Raw genomic sequence first — 17,308 nt, forward strand, 5'->3', positions numbered from 1 at the left:
GTGGCTATATTCACTCTCGTATCATTACTAGAAGATAATCACAAAAAACCCCATCAGGTTTTAAGATTCTGCATAGACATAGATGTGCATAAAGTCCATATTTTTCAAAATAGTATTTGGATTACATAAATATGAGAATTTCTATTACAATTATATATGCATATATACTGACATGTAATTTACCAAAATATAATCATTCTTTTTTCTTTTTTTTCTTTTTAACCCTTACCTTCCGACTTGGAATCAATACTGTGTATTGGTTCCAAGGCAGAAGAGCAGTGAGGGCTAGGCAATGGGGGTTAAGTGACTTGTCCAGGGTCACATAGCTAAAGAAGTAGTACCAGGCCTAGCATTCTATCCTGAGTCACCTGGATGCTCCACCCCTAGACATTTTCTCAGGCTATGAATTGCAAAAAAAAAAAAAGCCACTGGAACTAAATGAGCAAATTTCCACATTGGAAGTTTTCTATGCCAATGTATTGGAGGTCTGGGCCAAAATAACAACAACAACAACAACAGCAGCAGCAGCAGCAAAACCCTAAAAAAGTCCCAGGCCAAAAATAGCCCAATAACAAAAAAACCCTAACATGGACCCCAAAAGAGCAGTAAGTAGAAAAAAAACTGCCTCCCTAGCTTTAATCATTGAACTCAAAACAGAATTTAACATGCCTTTAGAAAAGTTCCAGACATTTAAAATAGTTTTATTTATTTTATTTGTATATGTCAAAATACATTTTTTTTCCAAAATAGTGGGTTTTGCAACTAGTTTCATGCAGAAACAAAGTCTGCGCAATACTACCAATAAAATCAATATAGCACAGTAGCCGTTCAGTTTTAGATACAAAGAATAAATAACCTAAATACAAAACACTAAAATATTAGAAACACGTATTTAATCATTCTTCACAGGCATCCAAACGTCACGAAATATAATCCTCAGCATGCCTAACTGTTGTACAACACCATAACATGTTGCAGCCATTCAAACTGATCAGTTATCTGCATATTTCACCTCAGACCATGAAAATTCTATATTCAGACCCACCTTTCATACAGTTCAATTATGACAAAAGAAAAATCCCCAAACTATCCTTGTACCTTTAAAAATCAAGAATCCTGAGCTTGGTAGTAAGAGCATAACCTTGTATCTTCATAAAACCAATCAACAGAAAGACTTAATGTCCTGCTTTACCAAAACAGCCTCCCACCCCCTAAAGAACCTAAATTAGGCAGTTGAACACAATGACCTTTTTAAATGAAGGGGTACAAATTCACATTTAATATAGTATACAATATAATCAATAATACAACAGCTACTTCAAGCTTTACAATGTACAATTTATTTTAATGGCTGAACTGTTCAGTGGTTTTAGGAGACAGATTATGTGCCAGTAAGATGTCATATTTTCACATGGTTAAATGAAAATATAAAAGCTGTTTGTCTCTTAACAAAAGACATCTTTGCTTAAGTACTCTTTTTTGTTTTGTTTTTGTTTTTCTGAAAAAGGCCACTGAAATGTACAAAATGGTCTGACATGATGGTGGTGGTATCAAATTAGATGCCCCTTCACATGGCAATAACAGTGCATATAAACAAACATTAATATGAGTAATGGATTAGGCTTGGAAATGATTTAATAACATTACTTTGGCTAGCACAACAGTTTCGGACAGCACTCAGATAAATATAGGTATGTGAAATGTAGTGAAGCAATCATATTTAAGCAACTTTAATCATGGTGAACACTATCAAATGAAAACTGGAAAGAAAATTACTCTACAGTAGAAATCTTTTGTAAAGATAGGACTCCATAAAATGCATAATATTTAAATTCTTGATACCACAAAGTTTTTGCAAATTTTGTTTTAACACTATTCTGGAGGAGCCTACTTTGTATGAACAGACATTTGCAATAATGAAGTAAGTCAAGCATGCCATGTGGTAGTTTAAAAATTCAAACAGTACACTTATTGATATATACAGCGTCACTCAGTACCTGCTAAAATAAACGTGAAGATTACAGTATCCAACATCTTACTCTACAATTAAAAAAAAACAAACCCCAAACAAAAAATATGACCAACGAAAGCAGAAAATAGGATTTGTGGAATTCTCATTTGAACTGACATTAAAGCATTTCATACAAGAAATAAATGCATATTGCACAAACAGTGAAAGCAAATGTTCCACACCAAGGATCTCTGTTCCAGGTGGGTGAACAACACAATGTTCTATCACTATACAAAGATGTATTTTAGAAGACGTGTTCTTTGCAAATGACAAAGCTGTGGAAACACTGTACAAGGGCTGGGGGAAGGGAGTCTGGCACATGAGTAGTTAGAAGAGAAAAGACAAATCCGAACTTAAGGTTTCAAACAACAACAAAAAATGGAATATAAGGAAATTGGAAGTTGTGGCACAACATCAAAAAAAAAATACGTTGAGTAACTGTCTTCTGTGAGAGCTGAAAGCTTTTGTTGATGCAAAAGTGTTTATGTACAACTAAGGCTTACTGGTTAAATATCTGAGGCGTGTCTGGCCTTGAACACTTTCCTTATATATATTGTAGCTGTAAACAAGATTTCTCAGTCATTTTCATCTTCTCAGCAGCTGCGTTAACATGAAACAATGGTCTTGGTACAAAAATGAAGCAAAACCAAAAAACCAAAACCCAAACCAAAAGAAAACCCCATAAAATAACCCACAGGTAAGAGGGCATTTGGCAGGATATTTGAAAATGACAGCCTCGAAGGATTCTTTCCCATGAATCCAGTGACTGCCAGCTCTGGTCCACTGGGGTGACTAGTATGTGCAATATCATGACTTGCTGCTTCTCTTTTATTTGGAAAGTTTGCTTATAACTCTGATCAAGGCCCCATTTTCATCTTTTAGCCTCTGGTTGTCTGCTTTCAGATCTGGTAGCATCTGCAAGTGAAAAAAGAAGCCAAGGTTAACTGTGGAAAAGATGGAAATGAAACAATGGGGTAAGATCTCAATGCAACAGCCAATACTGCTCTCTAGGTATTTTACTAAATGGCTCTTTTGACAAATGTTATACTTCCACCACAAACAAATAAGCAAGCTGTGTCAGTTAAAAATATTCTCAGTGGCTAAATCAGATGGAACGGAAGAACAGCATGAAAAAGCCTTTGTGAAGGAATTTCCAATTTGTTTAATAAATAACTCAATCAAGTTCTCTAATGACAGGGAGTAAAATTTCTTGGATTCATTTTGGCTTCAAGATTAAGATTCAATCTGCACTAGTGCCGTAGGAGTTAAGCACACAACAAGTCCAATAGCTTTCTAGTTTTCACTGAAATTTCACATTTTAAAGGCACTTTGCATTATGATATATATGTGTGGTGTGGTGTGGTATGATGTGTGTGTGTGTGTGTGTGGTGCATGCTCAGTTTACTATCTCTTTGGGGAAAAATATATTATTTTAAAACTATCTTCAATAACAAGATTGAATATACACAGATAGGGTGAAGACTTTCTGAAATTGATCAAAATAAGATAGATGACTAGAAATAAATTTGAGAGGGTGGTAGAAAAGAGAATAAAAGAAATATCTTGTCAAGATGTATTCAAGGTATGATCACTACCTAGGATAAGGCAACCATGAAAAGGCAAAGGCTTGAGCCATATGTCTTTCTTTTGGGAGAACAAAATAAGGCAGAAAGCAAATTCAGCTTAGAAATATTAAAGAATAATTCATTTTAGGGAAGTAAAAACATATTCTCAATGACAAACTCTATTTTCCTCACAGAAATGACACTTTCCCAAGTTTTTATGCCTACTAAATTATTCCATGAGATAATAGCAAAATACTGATAAAATTACCAATTAACTTGAAATGTAATAATATTATTTTGAATGAAATTTTCAGGTAAATCTTTGAAAAAGGTTCGATTATATATGACTTCAGTTCTCGTTCATGTTCTACATACTTCAACATAAAACATAACCATATCAGGTAAAAGTCGGCGAGGAATGTAGTTTTGGTGAAAATGGGCACAAAACAGAAAAGTGAATACAAGTCACAATGGAACTGAATGAAAATTAATCTTTTCTTTTTTTTGGGGGGGGGGGTTGGGGTGGGCAAGGTAAAATAAGAGAATTGGATTAGATGATCTACAGGGTCCCTTCCAGCTTTAAATCTTTTAACTATGATATCTTAATCTAAATTTATTAATACAAATGTGGATGTTTCTGATCAACTCAAAGCTCATACTTGACTGTTTGTTAAAAAGGCAAAGATAACCATAATATCAAAAACCTAAGCCCCTAACCCAACAACCTCAAACATCTTTTGAGAGTAATTTTGGGATATATATACAACAAATAAAAAAGATTTAATTTTATCTTTGACTAATGTGATTGCATGAATGTGACTGTTTTAATGTGACTGCAGCTTATCAGTTGCCATGTATAATTAGTGAACACTCTAAAAACTCCAAGAAGCAGCATGCATAATTAAAACAGTTACATGACAGTCTTCAGACACACAGGTATTAATTGTAAAAGTGGGCCCAACACACTAAAACTAAAACAAAAAACACCTGCCTGGCTCTACCAAGAAGAAATGAAGCACATATAAATTACAACTTGACAGCCTGTAGTTGCCTACAGGACCCTGAACGCTTGGCTACCACTCTGGCCAAGGCCCTATTCTCAGTCACCAGTCGCTCATGTAACTGTCTCAGAGTCTGAATCTGCTTTATTTGATGTAGGTTCTGCAGGAATCAGAACATAAAGAAAAAGGAATGAGAACAAGAAGGGGAAGAAATAGCACAACAGGTACAAAGAAAGTACAGGTTAGGAATAAAACCCAATTAGTTTTAGAGATAGGTCTTGCCAAGATCATTAGAAAGGGATACATTCTTAAAGTACACTTCACAAAGGAAAATGATTAGTCATTTGAAAAACCATTCATTCTACAATGACCAAGCATCTCATTTCTGAAATTCTTCTTTTTTAAAAAAATTTTGTTACACAGAATAGATACTCTATTTGGAAGTTAGAAACTCGAAGTGCCAAATATGCCAATTTTACTCAAGACAATTCAATGAAGGCTAAACCACCTCTTAAGCACCCCTGAAGCAATATTTAATGTTTAAAAACATTTCTGTACTAGTATTTCCTTCCTAATTATTTCCATAGGTAATGCAGATCCTTATCCACCTTTCTAGTGCTCACCTTTTAAAAAAGTGGGATATCCTTTCTTGCATTTCTAATGAATTTCCCCCCCCCTTTATTCCTTTATAAGCCAGTATTTTAAAACCTCAAAGAATAAAACCAGGTTGGATTTTTTCCCCTGAATGTATACATAGCTAAGTAACAGCTCCTAGGTCAAATATATGAGAAATTCTCAGGTAGTGAAAAGTATATTTTAAAAATAAAGAAGTATGTGGAACAATTTCTATACCTGAAAATATAGGATGCTTTCTGATGTATTAATGTTAATAGAGCACAGTTATGGCTAATGCACTGAAAATTTCTCAACCTTATATGATCATTGTTTTTCACTTTGTTCCATACCCAGAGTTCACAAAGATGGTGAAACTATAAACTTAATTACTGAGTTTTTACTTTCTTGTTCAGCTTCTCAGTGGTAAAAATGCCATTTAGTAGACTGGTCCAGACTAAGAGGCATTAGGAAAGAAAAGGGACAGCACGAGCAACCTCAATTCTGAACCATCAGCTTAATGGTGCCCCCTGCCCGCCTCCAATGATGTAGCCCAAACTCTTAACTTATTTTAAATGACTTGGCTTACTTACTTTGAGCTCTTCTTCCATTTCAGATATTCTTCTTTCTAGAGCTCTTCGTTCCTAGGATAGAATAATGTGTTGAGATTAGTAAAGACAAAATGATCACATTTTAAAAACTTTTAATTTACACTGTGAAAGAGTGATACAAGATTTAAAAAACTCAAATCAGGAGCAGTGGAGACAGAAGATGTGATGCAGGTGATGTGTAGAAAGCTTTCTAAAGTTTGAAAAAGCTAATGATCAAGACTTGCTTTTAATATACTTCTTTTAACAAAGTCTTTTCTTTAAAGCTCTGAAATGCTGACAGACAAAATGTTTTATACAAAATCTATTTATTTAAGCTTTTTAGGTAAACTACTTTAGGTAAACTATAGTACAGATGAAACCATTCCAAAGACCAAGAAATTCCTATGTTAAGTTAAAAAAAAAATCCAAGCCCACATATGCACACACAAAAAGAAACCCCAAACAACTATGCTAAAGTGGTATAAGCAAGAAAAGCAGAAGCAGATGTGAATAAAATGGATGCTATAAATGGAATCTAAGAGGTCTATGCTATTCATATCTCTGGCCCCATTATTATTCTATAATGATATTTCAATCGATAGATGAGAGGTTTACAGCTAAGTTGATTTCTTTGTGTAGCATTAACACAGTGGATCTAATTGAAAAGCTATTGCAATATTTGTTATCTTTCTTGAAGAGTGATAAGCAAAAGCAGCATACAGTAGATTATGGCGGTGTTGGTTTCTTTTTTGAATTAGCATACTGAGGTGTTATGCCAAAAGCAAGCAACAGTAACTGATGTGCTAGAAAACTTTGGTTAGGTCATACCGCCCAGAAGATACTGACTCTTGCCGGTCACCTTTCAGATATAAACCATTTAAATTTAGTTTAATCACACTGAAGCTCTTTTTTAAGATAACCTTTTCCCAATTAGTAACTACTGATAATATTTAGTAAAAGTGTTTATTTATTGCCATTGTTAATGTCTTTATAATTTTATTCAATTGAATAACACCTACTTCAGCAGTCAACAAACATTCTTACAAGCAACATATTATCCCAGTATTGAATATGCCCCAGAAACATCACAAGCACAAAAACTTTATAAATTCCAAATTCTATTAAAAGCACCAACACCTGATAAAGGAGTCCATCCTCCCTTTGAATTTATCTAGACACTTAAATGTTTTTCTAGGCTTTCTCACAAACCTCATTTCATATATTCATTCTGAAAACCACCCACTAAGCTAGAAACAAGTTTTATTATTCCCAAGTAACATATCAGATGGTGTAGCACAGACATCACAAAATGTTAAAAGACCCAAGAACCTGAGATGTATGTGTCATGTGTATATGTCATGGATGTCTGCCTTGACCAGGCCTGTGGATGGTTCAGAATATGCTTTCAAAGCATAAATTATAAAATAATTAAAATGACAAAGGAAACCAGTTATATCGAAATATCAATTATAAGCTGAACAGTGCTACTCTAGATTGAGGCCTCCTATTAAGAGGAAGAATCAAAGTTCAGGTTCTGGCCAGCACGGGGAAAAAAACACTGTCCACATCAAGATCCACTGAATTAAGTTGATAAATAGTGAAAGGGAAAAGTGAGTTACAGGGACTTTCAGGTTACTGGTCAAGCTTGGCAGGTATAGGAGAAAGCCCCTTTGTTTGGGAACGGGAAACCCTGGCCTTGCCTCCTGCTAAGTGGGAGGGGGGCTCCCTGAACTTGGCAACAAGTCTTAATCCCTTTTTAGGCCTCAGTTTATCCTGATCTATGAATTGAGATGAATGGAAAAGATAGCCTTAAATATCTATAAGTGAGCTAATCTTATAAATATAAGTGAACTAAACTTATAAACCACTATTTATAGTAGAAGGAGACCAGGACATGAAGGAGATTTGAGCTTGTGTGTGAATTTGGGTCTGTGATTTTAAAAATAAAAATGTTTTGTATTACTTGTGATTCTGAGATACTCTATTGTCTTTTTTCTCATCTTGTCTAACACTGGCTAATAGAGGATTCTATTATAAAAGCTTCAGAGATAAAATATTGAAAGGATATAAAATAGATATTAAGCATGAATATGAAATATACATTTTCTTAGAAATTTGTGGATATTATCTAATAATATGGAAAGCTAAACCATTCAAGTAATGCTCATTAAATGGAATATTTCTTAATAAAGTACCCTGATGAAAATCAGTTATGTCTACAACTTGAATCAATTATTTTGAAATAAGAATGGCTATTAAAAATCTAACATGACCAAAAATTTTAATTTGTAGGCCTCAATTTTGCCTATGAAACATTAAAACACTATCTTTGTTCTTTCCTGTTTTTATAATTTTGTTTTTACAATAGGGACGAAAACATTTTTCATAGTCACTATTCTTGGCTCTTGAAAATCTTGATAAATCAAGAGAACACACTCAGACACTTCTTAACTATGTGACCCTGGGCAAGTCACTTACTTTAACTGTCCAGCCCTTATCACTCTTCTGCCTTGGAATCAATATACAGTATTGATTCTAATTTGGAAAGTAAGGGTTAAAGTAAAATCCTAAAAAAGAAAACAGCTGCTATAGTTGGAAAAATAAAGGTATTTTGCAATTTAAAACTTTAAAGTTCAACATAGAAATGAAGATTTAAAGGCTGTTTTCCTCAAAGCACATGGACTTAGAGAGTAAAAAATGAGCTGAGCCAAACTCGGAATATCTTTTAAGTGTACTACTAATAGCTACATACTACATGGGATAAAATGATGGCATTTCAAAAAATCTTCAATTCACTAAGGACATTTTGTACTCAAGAGGAAATCCTTTAAAAAAACCCAAGTTAGTTTTTATCTGTGAGTATTTATATCACAAATTATTAGTCTTTTAAAGGGTTAATGAATCTCTAGCATTTACAGTTAATTCCAGTGGTAGCAAAGGAAGAAAACGATTCTTGTTTCAACAAAACATTTGAAACTTACCCTTTTTTCCATTTCCAAAAGTGACCTGTCAGCAAATCTTTCTTGTCTCTATAATGTAAAGTTAATATATTTTAAAAAGAAGGAAATGGGAAGGGCAAAGGCTTAGGGAGAAAAGCAGTAACATAATTCTTTCTTAATAGCTATTAAAAGAAAGCACAACTGCACTAAATCTAAACACATTATCCTTAAAAGCATAAAGCAATAAAACAAAATGCCCAACACACTTATTCAACCTAATTGTTTTCTTTTTCTAGAAGGATAGTGGAAAGAAAGTGACTGAGGATAATAGAAACTCCCATCATAAATTCTGTTGATATTTCTTTGGTTTGCTTTTGGGTAGCTATTAAGAGCTAGCGTTGACATGGCACTTACTAAGGACTTAATAAACATCAACTCATTCCATCCTCATAACAACCCTGTTGGAAGGGAGGCTCTGAATAAAGAATCAGGTGTGGAGAAAAAACAATGTTAGTAGGGAAATACAAAAAAGTAAAACAAGATGAGTATGGAGATGAATGGGCAGTGGCATGGTATTCTCACAATTTAATCTGCCTCTGCTGGAGCCACTTCGATGTCTACAGGCCTTACATTAGGCTTCCAGAGGTTACTTAGTTCCTTATGACCCTTCCCCCTCACATTCTCAAGTACATGAGGTGTTTTAGTTTTAGAAACAATTTTGTCTTAAGGCATATTCTTGATGATTGTGCTACTACAAAGACTGCTACTATTGTGTAGGGATGGATGAAAAGTTCCTTATTAAAAGGTGAATATAATATAGATTTTTGTACATAAAGTCCTTGCTTCATAAATGTTAAGCAAACTGTCTTATTTTCATGTAAAAGTCCAAGAAAACATTTAAACATTGAACATTAAAGAGTTTCACAAGATTTAAGTAATCCAGTTATTTATGCCATTTTAATTACTATGTACACTCATCACTACATTCACTATTAACCTAATCAGACCTGATGCATTATTAACAGTTTTTCAAAAATTTGCAAGAGGAAAACTCAGTTTCTCCAATGTGAAATTGTAGGATAAGGAAGCAGGGATACAGGGAAGATAAATAAATGTGGAAAAGAAGAAATGGCACAAACCCCTCCCCCCATCAAAAAAATGAGGAAAAAAGAAACACGAAGAATTCACTGGAGAAAACACCAGCACTAATTAAGATTTATCAATGAATCAATATTTATTTGATGACCTCCTTTTCCTCTGTCTGCTCTGGGGAATTCTCTGACAGACTTCACAAAGTCCCAGGAAGCTCATCATTGGGATAACCTCTTCATCTTGTAAGATCTCATCAGCCTGGGTACCTCAGCTCTTATAACCCTCTGCTTCCAAGACTGGAGGGTGGGATCATGAATTCCAAACCTCAGATTTCTCACCAGGATGCCTTACTATTTCTTTCTTCTCCCTATTTTAGACCCACTTTAGGTTCCTTTTGTGTGCTTTCTCCATTAGATAATAAATCCCTTGAGGGCAAGGGATTGTCTTTTGCCTGGCACATAGTAGGTGCTTAATCAAGTGATAACACTTATCTAGCACCTACTATGTGCCAAGCACTAAGCTAAATGCTGGATGTTTGTTGATTGACTGGAGTACTTATTTCCCTATGAATACACAATTCCAAATGAGATACCATGTTAAATTCTTAACCTATTAATAATCCTGTGAATATAGGTTGTAGTACCCATAAGAGTTTGAAGATTTAAAAAGAAAGAAAAGCTAAAGCAGAGATCCTTAAGCTTTTTGGGGTCATAAACCCTTTTGGTAATCCAGTGGATTTCTATGGAAATCTATGGACTTCTTCAATGAATGTTTTTAAATACATAAGACAAAACACGTAGTAGAATTATAAAGGAAAAGTAAATAAAGTGAAACAATTATCAAAATCTATTACTTTTTCCTCTTTAAAGTTCACGTACTCCCAAGTTAAGAACCCTTGATGTTGTGTGTATTTGATAAATGTCTGTAAATTGAATTGTACTTCACTTGAACACGTACTTCACTTCATGTAAGCATTGCTAGATTCTAAACAAGCAGGGCTCAGAAAAGAACTGTTAAAAATAAAATGCATATAACTTTGCCCAACATTACTTTAAAGGAAATTTGAGCCATTTAAAAATACTGCAAATAACTAGCTTTATTTTGTTTAAGGAGACAGATTTTCCCACACGTTTTGAGAGGACAGGCTCACCAATCTCATTTATTGCAGCAAGAGGCAATTCCTGCATTATCTCTGAATTCTTTCCTACCTTTTTACCAAAAAAGGAATCTCTTGCATCAAGATTCCCTAATTTTAGTCAGACAATCCCAAAGCTATTTTTTAGACTGCCTGAATGATAAACATGGTATTCACGGTCTCGATTAGAGATAAAAAAGAAAAAAGAACAAACCTGGGTGGCTTTTTCCAACTGGAGTTTAAGATCTGTCAGTTCCATATTTGTATCATGTAGCTGGGTTTTCAGTTTATCATTTTCAGTTAGAATTTGTTCATAAAGCTGAGACAAAAGATGGGGTAGAGTTAGAGGGCAATTCTTTTTTTGATCTATTATTTCTTTTCAAACATTTAGGATTTCATTTCAAAAATTGTTCTGCCATACCAAAGGAGATAAATTAATGATTTAATATTATAGGTTTACTTTAAAAATTAAACATCAGAAATTACCTACAAATGTATCCTTAAGCTGTAAACCATTTTCACTTTAAATTTTCCATCTTAAAAAAAATTCCATATAAAAACTCTACATTAGTACTATTTCTATTTCCATGAATAGGAAAATAACTTGTCTGAGGAGCTGGTAGATATATCATCTATAAAATGAGAATAGTAAAAATATTAAACTCTTTCCAGGGTTGTTGTAAGCAACATAGTTTCTAAGGGAGGGGTATGGGCCTATGGTTTCATTAGTATAGGGGGATTCAATCAGAAAACACCTTCTGTAAATCCTGATTGGCAGTGTTGCTTTAAATTTAGTTTTAAAAAATTGCCTGGGAATACTGACTGAGAAGTTACATGATTTGCCAAGGATGAAAAAAAAAACACCCAACAGAGTCACTATCTGTCAGAGATGGGACTCAAACTTGGTCTTCCTGACTCCTTGGCTGGCTATTTATGCACTGAGTCACATTGCTTTGTAAATTCTCAAGTGCCAGAAAAATTGAACTTATTTATTAGTAACACATTAAACTCTGATATAACTTTGTACCTGATTAAGGTACTTATTAACACATTCTCCCTTATATTATTAGTTATTTGGACAATTGTTCTTTTTTTTCCCTAGCTACAACCTCTTAGATATAAGAATCATTCTTTTTTGAACCATTATCTTCTGCCTTAGAATGGATATTAAGTACTGATTCTATGGCAGAAGGGCAGTAAGGGTTAGACAACTGTGGTTAAGTGACTTTGCCCAGGACACACAGCTAGGAAGTATCTGAGGTCAGATTTGAACTCTGCCTCCTGGCCTGGCACTCAATCCATTGTGCTATCTACCTTCCCCTAGGAATCATCTTTCAAAAAACACATTGCATGCTGCCTTACCCCAAATGGGTGTTCAATAAATATTTGTCAAATTATTTGTTTAAGCTTACTGACAATAATATCAGAAAACCTAACCTTTGCCTTAGCCAAGCCCTGGGCTCTATGACAACTCTCTGAATTCAAGCAGTTACAGATGTTAAGAGAGAAAGGATGGATAATTTGTAGTACTGCTAATAGGAAGAGGGAAAATATTCAATCATTAAATGTCACTTGAGTTCCCAGTTCCTTTAAATTCAGTATGAACCCTACGGATTATTACTCAGAATTATTCCTTCCATTTGACCATCCCCGAATTCCTTCACTGACTTCACTCCTCTGATACTTAACTGCTAATACTTAGGCAGCCCTGTGATTTTTGAGGAATAACATTGGAAGAAAAGTATCTTGGGAGCAAAACACATGTTGACTTTATTTCAATAAGATCAGGTGGGCCAAATACCTTTTTAAAGTCAGTTGAATCATCTCTGTCTAGTCTGCTACTATAAAGTTTTCTTTCTTCCAAGTAACTGTAAGACCCAGATCGACTCAGCAAAGAATCACAACGCTCGGTGGATGATGTGGAACCTGGGTCATGTCTTCAGAAGAAAATATTTTTAGTTAAAACTTTGTTAAGTTAAAACTTTGATGGCTATGCTAAAATTTTAAATCATAAGAATTAAGAAGTAAAATATTCAACCATGTAGTAAGTCTGTATCTGGATAACATTGCATTCCTAAAAAATCAACACTTTTATCTTTCTATTTTGAATTCTGGTCATCTTTTTAGATGAACTTTGCTGGGTCAATCCAACCAAGTTAGAAGTAGTAGGGTCTGTTGAGTTTGATCTCTGTCTTAGTGAGGTTTGCCAACCTTTGAGATCTGTTCAGGCATCTATAAGACAGACATATGAAGGATGGGTGAATGAGACAGTTTATTTCTTTTAGAATATAGTTTAGAGTAGAGGTGTGATAGACTTTATAGAAAGAATTAGTTCAATCCTCTCATTTTATAGATGAAGAACAATGAGATGCAGACAGAAGTTAGGCGATTTGCCCAAATTACAGTTAACTTCTAGTTAACTGTAAAACCAGGACTACAGCCTAGGCCATGTGTCTAAGCATAAAGGAGGTAATAGTTATGAATAACAGTCAGGCAAGACATTTTCTTAAGCACCCATTATGTGCCAGGCACTGTGATAAGTGCTTGGAATATAAAAAGAGGCAAAAATAGTTGCTGTTCTCAAGGAATTAATAGTCTAGTTGGGGAGACAACACGTAAAGAACTAGGTAAATGCCACACATCTACACACAGAGCAGATGGAAGTTAATTTTAGAGAAGAAAGCAACAAAAGCAGTAGCAGCTAGCAAAGGGATTGGATCATAGATTTCTATGGAGGTCTGGTGAAGCTTAAAAACATCTTAGAATGTTTTAAAATGCATAAGATGAAATTTATAGACTAACCAAAGAAAATATTTATACAGTAATAAAAAAGGGAGGGTACAATTGGAAAGGCCTCCTGCAGAGGTGAGATCTGAGCTGAATGTTGTTGATGGTAGAAATCTTCAGAGCGGGTATAGGGGCCAACTAGTAAAAGGCATAAAGTCAGGCTACCTCTGTAGCCTATAGGTCAGGAGCAAAGCACAGAAATTTGGCAGGGGTTATTGGATTGTAAAGTAAAAAAAAAAAAGGCAGGACTAGTAAAGTGCAAAAAGACTAGAAATCTCAGAAGAGACAAGGTTGTGAAGGGTTTCACAACATGCTAAGGAGGGGATTTCATATTTGATTCCTGAAGGAGCCATTGGGGCAGGTGGCAAAGGGAGAGTCAGTCAAGTTTGTATTTTAGGAAATCGCTCTGGTAGCTGAGCATAGAATGTATTGGAACATGAAGAGCTATGAGGCAGGAGGGCTACTCGGGTGGCTAGACTGGTGGTTCTCTGAGAAACAAATAAAGGGGAAATATTGTGAATGCAGAAATACAAGATATATGACATTATCTACATAGTAAATGTAGGATGACACAGGTTGTGAACCTGGGTAACTGGAAGTATGGTAGAACTAGTGACAGTCATAGAAAAGGGTTGGGAGCTGGGAGAGGAGGAAGATGACTTTGGTATGAATATGAACAGAACTCATGAGAGTTGATGAACTCATCAAGGGAGACAGTAAGCCTAGGATGAAGCCTTGAGAGAAACCCTAATTGGGGACATCAGATGTCTGGTTTCAGAAGAACTATATCAGAAGTCAGGAAACAGAAGGTTAAGAAAAGATTCTGAGGAAAGTAAAGATATCTCCCTAGTCTAGAAGGATTTCTTAAGTAGTTTAGCTGAGAAAGTGAAGAGAATATTTAGGACAATATTTCGTGTGGATGATGGGTCAGGGTACAGTTCACCCCTGCCAAAGAATGAGGGAAACAATCAGCAGGGAAGGCCAGTAGACAGGGAGAGGCTGGAAAAGAAAGTCAGGATGATGCATAAAGAAGAAAAGAAGAGATGGGAAAAAGGTCAATTCTTTAGCTCCTGTTTTATATAAATTCACATGACTTTCAGCAGGGGCAGCAGGACTGGTACAGCCCCAGGCACTATAGCAAAACACTGAAACAGGCCAACAGAGCTCTAGAGGGGCTGGAGTCATAAGGACCCCATTCCCAGTCGAGGTCTGTGGAATGAGAATGATCCACTAATGTTAAGGGAGAACTGGTTGTATATAGGAATGAAAAAAAAAATAAGCATATCAGTGAGAGAAGATCTCTGGCTGATGTGAGATGAGGCCAGGAGAAGAGAGAACTCTCAGCAAGTAGCTTCGCTTTCTTCAGTGAAGCAGAAGATGGGATGCTTGGTTGGTAAGGAAAGTACTGAGGAGGTTTGTAGCAACCACTGTACAGAGTAGAGCACTGAAGTGAAAGTGAAAGAAACAGCTGATTATCTCCCTGCAGGGAGGGGCCCAGCTGTGATTTATAGCTACTTTTAGTCAGCAGTTTCATGATTTTTTCCTTCTGTTCAGGTTGGCAGTATATGAAGACAATAGGAGTAATATGTAGTTTAGCAAGGTGTGATCAGCAATAGGGCAAGGGGACAAAGGATTTCCTAAGAGGAAAGCATATAACTGAATTAATTAGGTAAGGAGTTAAGTAGAGAGAAGAAAGGGAGGTGAATTGTACCAGTACAAGGCTCATATCTAGAAAAGAACTAAGAACTTCATAGAAGGAATGGAGGTCATGAGGATGAAGAATGGGGGTAAGGGTCCTAAGGCAGAGGAAAAAATGAACTGGGGGCAAATAGGTGGCACAGTACATAGTGCTAGTCCTGGAGTTGGAAGGACCCGGGTTCAAATTTGGACTCTATTCTTTTTAGCTACACGACCTTGGGCAAGTCACTTAACCCTGCTTGCACAGCCTTTGTCCTTTTGTCTTAAAGAGTTTTTACCAAGACAGAGGGTAAGAATTTAAAAAAAATGTGATTATGAGCATATAAAGTAATTTTTAGAATTCAAGAACATAGGTGATGACAAGATGAAGTTTCCTAGTGTATATATAAAGTATAGTGTAGAAAAATAGGTCACATGAAGTGTGTAGTAAAGCTAAACACTTTCAAAGTACCTTCCCTAATGGGTTTTGAAACAGGCCAGCAGAGCTATATAGAAGGGCTGAACTCTCTAACCTATTATATATGAGAAATCTAAGTAATACTTGAATAGCATTTTAAAAGGAGACCAAAAAAAAGTAACCAGAGTACCACAAAACAAGTAGTTTTCTTGTGATTTCTGGCCAAAATGGTAGCGATTAAATTTATGGCTGGTCTAAATATAAGAGAATGTGGTCACTGATTTTAAAAAAATTAATATAGCTCAAGTCAAAATGACTCTTTAGCAGCTTTATTTACAAAAAAGAGAGGAAGAGGGAAAGTAGGGAAATGTGAATGAGGCTGTATAGTAAGATATCTAACCTAACACACTAAATATTTGCTCTGGTCCCTGGCTCAACCCAGGCAGGCTAATTAGACCTCAGCCAGGGAACTGTCAGCCTGAGGGTCCACTGGTGAATACTCATACAGCCTCCTCCAAGATGGGGAGGCCTCTCTGGAAACTAATCTCTCCAGAAGCCAAAGAGAGGAGTCAGCTTTTCACTCACCCAAGCAGTGGCTCCAAAGGGAGAAGATCCAAGAGTAATCTTATCAGAGTCCCAGGTCCTCCCCACTCCAGATTCAGCCGGAAGACCTACTGACAGGAAGTTTTGGCCTCTTTGAAAGACCTTTCTTAAGGGACTTCCTGTCTCTTCCTCCACTTTATGGGGACCCATTGCAGTCCTTAAATTGGCTAAGCACTGCCCAGCAGGGCAGTTTGTGGCTTTTGGAGGTGTGAACCACTTTAGTGGATGGTTTGCAGACCTCCCCTACTTAATTTATGTGAAGATGGGATTAATACTCCCTTGCCCATTTTTAGATTTAATTACCAGAAGCATTTACACCCCACTTATCCTTAAGTGGGGGAAGTCTGTGACCAAAGTATGTGAAAGTGGGTGACGAATGAGAACCCACTGACTGTCCCCTGGGCAGTCCTAAGAAAATTTATAGACTATAACTGGTCCATGAAAAAGTAAAGGAAAACACAGGAAGTTCAAGGCTGGTGAAGAATCTGCTTACTGGACCTGAGACCTTGGACTTGGTGAGACTGTTCTTAAATCTCTTCCTTTCCTGGATTTTCTGGAAGGACTAGCCTCAGGAGAGGCCTCCCCTCTTGGGAGAGGCTTCATGGCTGAAAGCCCTTGCTTTATTCATCACTGGGCCCTTGGCTCAAGGCTGATGCCCCTTCCCACTGAGGACTAATTAGCCCTGCCTGGGTTGAGCCAGGGCCTGGAGCAAAATACTCAGTATGTTAGGTTAGATATCTTACCCCCCTATCCTCTCTCTGATTTTCTTACTTTCACTCTTTTCTCCTTTTGTAAACAAATTACCATAAAAAGTCATTCTGACTTGAGAAATATATTTCTTGGTGACCACACCCTTAAATAATTTAGTCCAATCATAA

At 35.9% G+C, this 17,308-nt stretch overlaps 1 protein-coding gene across 23 annotated transcripts in view; it reads right to left on the minus strand.

Moving 5' to 3' along the window:
• Positions 1 to 696: 696 nt before the first annotated feature.
• PPP1R12A (protein phosphatase 1 regulatory subunit 12A) overlaps positions 697 to 17,308 on the minus strand; it is a 185,519-nt gene continuing 168,907 nt past the window's right edge. For 17 of the 23 annotated variants that reach the window (XM_056798543.1, XM_056798541.1, XM_056798531.1 and 14 more), the window contains 6 exons: positions 12,747 to 12,882; positions 11,160 to 11,264; positions 8,761 to 8,808; positions 5,783 to 5,833; positions 4,568 to 4,737; positions 697 to 2,926 (listed from right to left, as the gene is read on the minus strand). In XM_056798543.1, coding sequence (XP_056654521.1) covers positions 4,603 to 4,737; positions 5,783 to 5,833; positions 8,761 to 8,808; positions 11,160 to 11,264; positions 12,747 to 12,882 — 475 coding nt within the window. In that variant the 3' untranslated portion in view covers positions 697 to 2,926; positions 4,568 to 4,602. Of the gene's footprint in view, positions 2,927 to 4,567; positions 4,738 to 5,782; positions 5,834 to 6,607; positions 6,639 to 8,760; positions 8,809 to 11,159; positions 11,265 to 12,746; positions 12,883 to 17,308 lie in introns of those variants that run through there. The other 6 variants (XM_056798534.1, XM_056798533.1, XM_056798540.1 and 3 more) reach the window with 3 other exon arrangements.

Source organism: Monodelphis domestica, chromosome 5, assembly GCF_027887165.1.
Source record: "Monodelphis domestica isolate mMonDom1 chromosome 5, mMonDom1.pri, whole genome shotgun sequence".
NCBI classification, from domain to species: Eukaryota; Metazoa; Chordata; class Mammalia; order Didelphimorphia; family Didelphidae; genus Monodelphis; species Monodelphis domestica.